This window comes from Pempheris klunzingeri, chromosome 3, assembly GCF_042242105.1.
Source record: "Pempheris klunzingeri isolate RE-2024b chromosome 3, fPemKlu1.hap1, whole genome shotgun sequence".
NCBI classification, from domain to species: Eukaryota; Metazoa; Chordata; class Actinopteri; order Acropomatiformes; family Pempheridae; genus Pempheris; species Pempheris klunzingeri.
In genome coordinates, this window is record NC_092014.1 from 3639469 (window position 1) to 3650313 (window position 10845).

A 10845-nucleotide genomic window follows, 5' to 3' on the forward strand; every position below is an offset into this window, starting at 1 on the left:
GTTTACGATGTGGCTGCTCGTCTGATCACGTCAGAGTGTGTTGCATCACTTTCTCCTTGTTCCTGTATCCCAGCCGTTGGTTAGGTTGGTGCAATCTTATCATAACTGACAGAGGCGATCATCCGAAGCACAAAAATAAGACCCCTGATGTGTCAAAACTAAAATTATCCTTCAAGGAGACCAAAGAAACTGCCTCATTAGATGTCTTAAGGCATGAAATCAGCATCATTCCACAGTTCTTTATCACCTTCTCTGTTCCTCAAGTTGACTCAGATGATATGTGTGAAATAAAAATGAGGAGGAGGGTGATGATGACGGTGACTTGGATCTCAACTACAAACACAAAGACGGCGTCGGACGAGAACCTGAGCAACCAGAACAACCAGATCAGCATCATCAGGGTGATTTCAGGGTGTAATTTGCTTCCAGTCATCTGGCAGGAAACTACTGCTGCTGCTGCTGAAGAAGAAGAAGAAGAAGAAGAAGATGATGATGATGATGATGATGATGATGACGAAGAGGCCCTCAGGCTGTAAACACTACCTGCTGCTCACTGTATTATTCTGCAGCTGCTGCGGTGACGTTGCGTAACCCTTTTATTATCCCTCTCTGAATCGGTGTCAGGTCATGTTGGGAGGGAAGGATGTGATTCAGGATTCTGTCATAATCCACAGGAAATGGTGCGACCCTGGAAACTGCTTGTGTGTGTGTGTGTGTGTGTGTGTGTGTGTGTGTGTGTTTGTTTGTTTGAATGTTTGTGTGTCTTACTGTAAGCATGAGATTAGCAGCGGCAAGCCAGACTGGCGCTGGGTTGTACCAACCAAGTCCCTCTTATGAAGGATTGACCCTGTGAACTGTGGCCTGATATAGACCGAGAGCTATTTAAATTAGAAATAAAATAAAAGGGGGAATTAAAAAAAAAAAAAAAAGTGTGTGTGTGTGTGTGTGTGTGTGTGTGTGTGTGTGTGTGTGTTACTCAGCAAAACTAAATGTCAGCTGAACTTTACATAACTTCAGAACAAAGACAGCAACTGACAACCGAGTACCATTTCAACACCTTTATTACAAATAACACCAATAATTCATTCATACAAATGAAAAAGCAGCTTGGAATGTGAGGTAAAATCATTTTCTTCACAGGTCAGACATGAACACGAACATTTCAGTGACACAAAACAAACAGAACGTTTAGATTACTGGGCTGCCGACGCCATACGGACAGCCGGCTTATTTTTAAAGCACCATGTGAACATAGTCTACAGGACAGTCCTGTACAGTGGTATTGATCTGTCAAAGTCCACAGCAGCAGTTGATTGAGTCTGTAAATGTGCGTGTGTGGCAGTGAGACTGCCTCAGCTGTCCTTCCTCTCCAACTGTTTGAGTCTGATAGCAGTATATGAAGGCAGGAAATTCCCTGAAGTCCTGGCTGGCTGCATGTATGTATGCATGTGTGTGTGTGTGTGTTCACTTCACTTCTTCTCTGGCTGACTCACATCACTCTCTGCTGATTCACACATACACACACTTTGAGTCAGCAGCAGTCACTTGTTTGGACTCATTTTACTGAAGGTGAATCACCAGCAAACAAAAAAGCAACACAGCCAGTTTCCCCCTTCAGTTTCTTCCTCAAACTTTCCGGCCTGTAGCTCCCCTCGGCCTGGTTCCGTTTCCTCTACACCTTGTTGATCTCTGTGGGGGCTTTACCAGCCCGGCAGGCGCACTCAGGTCGACCGGAGAGCTGGCACCATGGCCCCGGTAATCCCTTTGTCCCGGGACCGCCGATGTAGGTCAGCTCCGTGGGATCAAACCGCCCTTATAGGTTAACGAGGAGTTGAGAATCACTCCGCTCCAAAGTCTCATTGGAGGCTATTTTCTCCCTCCATCTGTTCAGAAGGCAGGTATAACCCGATTTAGAGACAAAGCGGTCAGGGACTCCCCGACCCCGGCGCGACAGCTGCCCAGCGGGGCCGCATACCTCTCCTCCCCGGGCTCCAGCCTCGCCCTCTTGCTGGGAAGGAAGTCAGGCGCCGCCGACGCCTTGCCCCGGCGTTTCCTGGACTGCCTCGCCGGGCTCAAGTTCTCTTTGTCCTCTGTGATTTCACTATCACACTCTTCCTCCCCGCTGCTTGGCTCCTCTGGGGGCGGCTCGGCTGAGTTCAGTGCCGGCTGGTGCTCGGGCTGCGGCTCGGGCTGCCCGGTTTGCTCCCCCGGGCTGGAGCCGGTGTCCATCGGCTCCTCCGATGTTGGCAGCGCGCCGCGTGGCCCCTCGTTCTCCCGCGAGGAGTGATAGATGTCCCGGGCAGACCTCATGACCATGGAGAGCAGGAGGCTCCGGTGAAGTCTCAGTCCGCCTCTCTGGGTCCTGGAGGCGTACAGCTTGCTTATCGACACGGCCAGAATCCGTCTGGCTTCGGCGTTCACTTCCATGGCGGTTGTGGCACTCATTATGGTTTGTTTTTTTTATGCGTAATTACGCACGGTTGTTTTGGCACTTTCACCAAAAGCTCAACAAGCTGACGGTGCTGTAGCTGTCCTGAGTCAGACTTTAGTTTCTAGTTTGAGATCGGTCTCAGCTCGGACCTCAGCTGTCCGCCAGTTAGAGAAATGAGAGTGAGCGAGTAGCAGGGTGGCGTTTTATTTCCTCTTTGACGTAACGTGGACTTCATTCCTCAGTAAGTGACAAACAGGCGCCGCCCACACCTGCTGTAGCTGCAGCGCGCGCACACACACACACACACACACACACCATCTGTTCAGTCTACCGGTTTTTCTCACAGTTGAATCCTTTTATTATTTCGACTTCTGCTTCTGCTGCAAGTCATTTCTCGCTACTGCAGCTCATTAGATTAAAGTCTGATTGATCCTGAAAGGTTTATTTCTATAATTTATTACTGTTTTCTCCTCAGTTTCAGTTTAAACACGAGGGAAACGATTTGTCCCCAGTTATTGGTCTTAAACAATCTTTAATTTCATGTTATATACATAAATTACTCCTTACTTACTCTTCTATTATCATAAAATAAGGCGCACATCAAGAGTATTTATTTATATTTTCTATTTTGTTCTAAGTCTTTTTCACAGAAAAGGAAAATATTAAACACTATTATACACATAGAAATAGCAAAACAACCAAAACAACGTAATAGCATCGTGTTGAGATGATAAATTCAAGTTTCTATAATAAATTCTATAAATCTTGTGTCTTTAACCACGAACTAGAAAACCAGGTTTCCGTCATATATTCTACATTTTATGGTGACGTTCATCCAAGATCATATATTCTATTTGATAAAATCAAGTTAAATATGAAATATTGAACAGGATAAAGTCGAATTTCAGTCTTAGGATAGATCTTCTCATGGAGAGGAGGTGTTTGACAGACGTGCTGCGAAATACTAGCGGAAGTGTCATTAAAGTATTTGACTTTAAATACGAGAAAAAGCATTTAAAGGAGAAACAAGTTCAGCAAGAGGAACCGTGAGATCATGTCAGCTAGTGTTTACATTCTGGTAAAAAAAAAAAAAAAACCCAGCCAGCAGTTCGAAGAATTTACGTGGGAGAAGGAAACGTGTCTCCAATTTCTGGGGAGTTTCTGCTCTCACACACACACACACACACACACACACACACACACACACACACACACACATAACGTCACTCACTCGCACTCACAGCCTCCATATATGGTCCATCCGGTAGTAAAGCTCCGTGGGGACGCGCACCGTGGAAAAGCCATGACGCGAACGCGCAACCGCAGCTCCCTCCTCCCCCCTTCCCTCCCCTACTCTCCCCTCCCCTCCCCTCCCCCCTCCCCGTCCCCTCTCTCTCTCTCTCTCTGTGTACCCGGGCACAGCGGCGATTGCGTCACCTGTGCGCCATATATGGAGTTGTCACCGGTGTAAATCAGGTTACTAAGCAGCGGCACGGCTGGGGTCAAACGACAGGCGGCTGTCAGTGCCGAGATGATGGCGAGGAGGCGTTCAAGTGCCTCTGGAAATATGAAACTTAAGCTGTCAGCCTAAGAATGGGACACAATGAGCACTCAGACAGTGACGGTTACTAATCTATTAATTATATGAAATAAATTAAATTTAAAAAAAAAAAATCATGACCACGTTTAAAAATAGAAAAGAAATCTGATTTTTGCATGCTGATTTATTTTTTTTTATATAAATCTTTTGGTGCTGATTGATGCTCATTGTTCATTCAGGTGGAAAAAGGCTAATGTCCATCTGTTGTCCCTGAGCAGATGTTAAAAAAAACAAAAAAAGCACCCTTAAATGGAATAAAACAACAAACCCTAAAAAAACAAATACATGTCTGCTGCCATAATGCACATTTTTCCTCCTGCAGATCAAAAGTCTTACAGCAGCAGTTAAAGTGAATGATGTTTTAATCATCACCCAGCCAACATGTGCAAGAAACACACAAACACAGACGACCTAAATCATCCAAATTCCATCATCTAAGGCAACTTAAAGTCTGACATTTGGATCATCAACGCTTTTTACACCCATATGACTAACTCCGCCTGTCGAACAAGTGTAACTCAGTGCTGGATTCTTTCATTCAGTGTGCAAATTACACTTGCTATCAGTAACACTGGCAGTCACCGCCCTGAGCTGTCTGATGCTGTAGAAACATGCAAGCTGTAGCCATAGAAACCTTTCCCAGCGCTACTTTTCCTTCCCACATGACGTGAGCGTGGCATCAGAAACACTAACACTGCAATGAATCCCAAGATGTTATGGTACATCTGACAGGGACGGGTTAAAGTATTAATAAAAAATAAACAGAAAAAGAAATAATGAAGATTATTGTTGAGAAAAAAAGGTGATTTACTGCATCTAAAAATGACACAACATACATAAGATATCAAGCCTTTAAAAATCAGATTGCAGATCAGATGTTTTACCCTTAAGTGCATACTTAAGCACACAAACAGTGCTTTGCAGTTCATAATAATCTCTCAAGGCTTTGTTACATAAATTGGATATTTGAGCTTTAATAGACCTTTAGAGAAGCAGACAGTCTACACGCTTCACATGCAACATGCTACTTGAAAACGTATATATGTTTATGCATAATTTGCACGCAGTCCTCCTGTTTACATTCACAGTCTGTGCTCACTCATCATATTTAGCAATACGGGGGAGAAAATGTTAGATACAAACTACTGTTATTGGCAGGCGTTGCAAGTGTTAGTCAGTCTAAATCACAGCCCAGTTTGGGTTTAAATTGCATGTTAGGTGAGTAGTTCTATAAGCCAAACATGACTTCATCTCAGGTCTGTACCCGACTGGTCGCTATGGTGACAGTGTTATGTGTGGTTATACTTACACTGCCTCTGCCTGAGGCCAAATGGGCGGGGGAGTGTGTGTGTGTGTGTGTGTGTGTGTGTGTGTGTAGACCAGAGGGTGTGGCCTGCCTTTTCACAGACCTACAGTATTTCTCTGTATAGTATAAACACTGGTTGGTAGGACTGGGAAATGACCTAGTTGAAAAAAAATGACATTTACAGGCATGGAGACTGTTGCCACAATTAACATTATATAATGATAAAGATGACCCATTTTATTCAGAACTTCTGTGAATGGTTTTTTTTTTTGTTTTTATGCTGGTTTGCAAGTTTTAGCCCCTGAACTACAAATGCATTCTGTGCATTTTAAAACGTTGGGATGTATTTTCCTGCAGGCGGCCATTTGTTTTTATTAATTTCTGTAAAGTGAAGAACATGACCTAAATTATTGGGTGTCAATGTTGCCTAATTGTTGTGCATCTAAAAGCTGCTTTAATCAATATTTCTATATCAACAATGGATCAGATGTGTAATGTGGAAGGGACAGCTTGTGATGATTGAGTATTATCCCCTGACTATGCAGCTCTTCTGGGCTTTTTAGCGTCTTTAAGCTTGTTGTTTTGGTCACAATTTTACTATTTTGGTTCACTCTCACTGCACTTATCAACCTCAGCCGGCAGCTGGCCACTAAGAAGCTGGAGGAGACTAAAATAGAGCTAAAAAAGAGAGTGAATATTGGGCCACGACCCTCGAGCTGCAACATCAACAGATCGTCAGGAAATCAATCGGTGCCAATAAAGATGATAATAGCTGTTTAAGCAAACCTTCCCTGGTTGGTGAAGAGAATATGTTTGTAGCTTGAACTGTTGGTTGGACTAAAGAAGACATTTGAAGATGTCAACTTGGACTGTGAGATATTATAATGGGCATTTTCATTAATTTATGACATTTTATTATGACAAATTAATCGCTGCCTTTCATGAAACTAGCCGAATGTTTAATAACCCGATGATTGCTCACATGTTTGCCATAGTAATGTTATCAGGTGATGATACTGCTTCTGACCCTGCCTCCAAAATCAATACATGTAACATTAAGGTCCGCAAACGGATGATCACATGATATGAAGAGAACTGGAAACCAGTGAGTGTTTAGGATTATAAGAAAATACAGTTTTAAAACACAGCAGCAAGCTGGTTGGCTGTGGAAAGAAAATATATATTGCCTTTTGTAAACTGTCTACAATTAAAATCACTGAACAAAACCACTGGTATGGACATTTTAACAAATGAATGTTTATACAGATTTGGCCAAATATGCTGACACATAGAAGAATCTGACACTGGTTGTCAGCAGCTCTCGATTTTGAGTTTAATCTTTGGTTAGTGAAGACATTCGGTTGTTCACAGATCTACAGTGTAAGTGCTGTTTAATTGTGCTGCAGATGTTCGACGCGCAGCACAATGTTTGTTGTGGTTTTCAGTTGCATCCTGGCTTTATTCACCAGCAGTTAATGTAATTATATGTATTTTCTCCTCTTCCCCCTGCAAGATGACACCGCTTTTAAAACAGCTATGGTTCTTTTCATTCTTCTCGACTGAATGCACTCAGCACATAGTTGTACTCGTGACTGTCAAAGATGAAAATAGGCCATCCTTACAAGGAGGACTTGAAGGCATCTTAAGGGAATGGGTCAGAGTGTCTATTTATAGACTGGGCACTTCTCTGTCTGTTTCCTTTTGCTTGTTGACTCTCAGACAGTTTCTTTTGTTACGCCAGTGCGACTCGGTTCATGTCACCCTTTGTTTTGTTCCAGCAGATTTTCCTGCGACATCACTGTGTTTTAAAATGACTCAGACTCTCCACTTCAGCTGATCTGCATTCAGCTGGAACCGGACAGTCGATGAGAAGCAGAGGAGCAAAAAGCGATGCAGGAAATGTAAAACAGTAATCAGTTATTGCTGAGTTTTTAAAAAGATCTCAGCTTGGAGGCTGTTTGAAAAGTGGTTTGAGGCAAATTTTAAATTTGGGGCAACACCAAAAAAAAAACTGACCTGACCCGTGTATTATCAGGTCACGCTGTTTGTTTGCTGTCATGCCTTATGTAAGGGTTGACGCTTGAAGTTACGTGTTCCATGATTGTACTTGGGTGCCTCAGCTGGTTGGCCTGCAGTCTCTTTCCACATGATGGTATTAATACTGGTACATTCAGTTAAAAACAAACACCCGTGCAGCTAAAAGTGAATCCACCTTCCAGCCAATCGGCATTAAGAATGTTCCTTAGTAATGGTGTAAATAATTTTTCATTTACACACAAGCACAGAGCTTCATTTTAATCACCACATGTATTTTAAGAGACGAGTCCAGTAACAGGATATAATCACTACAGTTTTTTATATCTGTACACTGCTGTTTACACTGACACGTCACACAGTAGGATTGTGTGTGACAGCACGTGTAAACATCATCATCTTGATTCAGAAAGTGGGATAAGATAACACTGATATGCTCGCTTGAGTAATCCACTAGAAACTGGGACTCAAACCACGACTCTTAAACTATAATACCACTGAGTCAAACAAGTGTGTGGTAATATGATTCAACAAAATCTAATTACAAGCAGAATAACAACTGAAATACAAAACATACTTTATATTTTCTACACAGTGCCTTAATATAAGACAAGAGTAAAAGGCCAAGTGATGAGGCTCGCCTTATTATCTTGTTATTTAAGTTAACATTTTGATTTAGTGCTGAATATTTTCAGGTTAATATGGAGTCTTAAGGGGCCCCGCAGGTCGTGATCTGGATAAATACTCACCAATTAGGTCAGATTTGAAGAAACAGGTTGACACTGGTGTCAAGAAGTGAAAGAGTTAATGGGACATGTGTTTTTAATTTAGAGAGAAACTAGTGAAAATGCTTTTGTTATGAAATTTAAACCAGAGAAGAATTGTGTGTGTGTGTGTGTGTGTGTGTGTGTGTGTGTTAGGAGTGACGTTCATGACTGGCTGTGAATTTTCACAGGACAGGAAGGGAGGAAGTTGAGTGAAGGAGGAGGGGAAGGGAGGAAACAGGATGAGGACAGGAAGGAAGGAGCTGGACAGGACAGGGTGGGATCCAGAGGAACAACCCCACAGGAACAGAGACAAATGGGTGGGACAGGAAGGACGGCTGTAAAGAGGGAACATGTGAACACTTTTGCAGGATTTGCTGAGCGTGCATTTCTCTCTGCATCGATCCACACGCACGTTCATCCTTTCCTAATTCATTTTTAATGAGGCAGTCCGTTCATCTACCTCTGTCACATTCCCATTTCCTTTGATTGACAAACAGATCGGATTAAAGCTGTGGAGGATTTCTGGGTCTGTGTTAAGGACGGTTTAGAAATCAATGCATCCTATAATATCATGTTGTTGTTGGACAGCTCATCGTCAAAGGCTCACGTAAACGGGCAAGATGGAGAAAGTCTAGTATCATTTTGAGATGATTTCAGGTTTTCAGGTTGATGTACTTGTCACAGATTAGTGAGGGGGGCCACTGCAATATGAAACACATCTTTTTTTATATCAGAATAAAATCTATGATCAGCTTGATAACATCAGGAAGTCGAGAGGTATTTTTATGTATAGTTGAGTTAAAATTACATGTCACTAACATTTGAACGCCCCTACGTGCAGGTTTCTCAGCAGCTTATCGCCTATAGAGTGAGACACTCATGAGAAACTCTGTCCATTTGTATCATCTTTGATGAAAAAAAGTAGTTTTCAAAACTTTTAACTGCATTTCAATATTATTATAATGGAGCTTGTTTCTCTGTTGCCGAGCAAAATCCATTATTCATATCCATTATTTATATTTACACTACTCACAAAAAGTTAGGGATATTCAACTTTTAGGTGAAATATATGGAAAATGTAAAAAGTGAATGCTACAGTGATATTATATCATGAAAGTAGGGCATTTAAGTAGAAGCATGCACTGGTGATTTTATTCATCTTAAACAATTTATTGAAAGAAAATCTACCAACAGTGGTAGGTATACCACAACAAAACATTTTCAGTGCCTCAATAAATTGGGATGTGGCCAAAGGACGTCCACTCCTCTCCTTTCTGTGACTCTTCCAGTCTCTGTATCACTGTTCCAACCTCCTGATGACACTCTGTGACCCTCTAAGCTCAGTGAACACCTCCGTCTGAGGACTTCCTGTTTGAAGCCTCCAGTGTTGAGGTGCTGCTGATCAACTGTTAGGTGTCGTCTTGGTCTCATGATGTCAGAATGTGAACAGCAGGATGAGGAGGACTGTTTGAATACCAATTCTAACTGAAGCAGGAAATGTATTGGTGGATTCATGGATCAAACCTGTTGTGAATGTTGCTGTTAAGCTTCTTGTTAGAGAACAGCAACTGGTGCAGAAAGTACTGAGACACTGAACAGTTGGACATGTGCATTCAAAGGTTTAGAGAAGGTCACATTAAGTTCACCTGGAAAGGTTAGAATGCATTTTAGGTTCATCCTGAAATTTCACCTGAAAGCTGAATATCCCTAACTTTTTGTGAGTAGTGTATATCTATATTTATATATTTGATACTAAAAGACATTCTCAGTAATAAGAAAATGTCAGAAAACATCATCTTTGTCACAGTGAAAGTCTTTGTTATTTAAGAGGCAGAAACTCTGAGGTAGAGGAGAGAAAACACTAGCTGCTAAACGTTTACAGAAATACAGAAAACTGTATTTTATTGCTTGTTTTTACACCTGTTTTATCTATTATATTGTATGTTTCATTTGTATTCTGTACGGCGACCTTGTGAGCCTTGAAAGGCGCCTTAAAAATAAAATGTATTATCATTATTATTATTATATTTTACACTATATTAGCTCTGAATATCACAGTGAAAGTGTGAACATTACCCACTTCGCCTACATACTAAGACAGAAGAAGAATGTAGGCACTGTGGAAACAGCGGCTGACCTTCTGGACCTTTCCATCACATCACACCACCTTCATTCATTCATTCATTCATTCATATGGAGTTTGCCCAGTTGTCATGAAACTGTCCAGCAGATGTTTTCTTCCTGCAGCTCCTGCAACTCTACTGAATGTGCAGTCAGAAATACTCTGTGTTTTGTGAATATTTGGCCAACAAAGAGTTAATTGCTGCTTTCTGTCTGTATAAACTCTTTGCAGTGATTGCATGGGCGTTACCCTGGCGACTAATCTTATACAGATGTGCAGCTTTCCAGTAATTCCTCCTCTGTCCCAACAAGCCCATTGCTCTGAACCTCCTGCCAGTTTTCCTCCACTTTCTTTGCTCACCTGACACGTCACTCAAACCATTTTCAACACTGTTATTCTATTAGATTTAATGAATGTGCAACTTTTCAGGGAAACACATCACATGCAGTCGTTTAAGGAAGTCAAACGGTGCACAGCGTTGACATTTACATAGTTTAAGTATCGTAAATTAGCCAAATAACTAAGCTGAGCACAGCTGACGCTTACGGCTGTTTGAGTTTAGGGAAGTGCGCATGCGCTGGGAGT

The 10845-nt window shown here is 42.0% G+C and overlaps 1 protein-coding gene across 1 annotated transcript; it reads right to left on the reverse strand.

The window, feature by feature from the left end:
* Positions 1-1043: 1043 nt before the first annotated feature.
* On the reverse strand, positions 1044-2612 carry ier2b (immediate early response 2b). The gene has a single exon (XM_070828539.1). It carries the CDS (start codon positions 2443-2445, stop codon positions 1888-1890), a length of 558 nt encoding a protein of 185 aa, XP_070684640.1. The 5' UTR covers positions 2446-2612; the 3' UTR covers positions 1044-1887.
* Between the last annotated feature and the right edge of the window lie 8233 nt (positions 2613-10845).

Excerpts from the sequence above, each read along its gene's own strand:
- ier2b (XM_070828539.1), bottom strand. The coding sequence starts at position 2,445 with ATGAGTGCCACAACCGCCATGGAAGTGAACGCCGAAGCCAGACGGATT.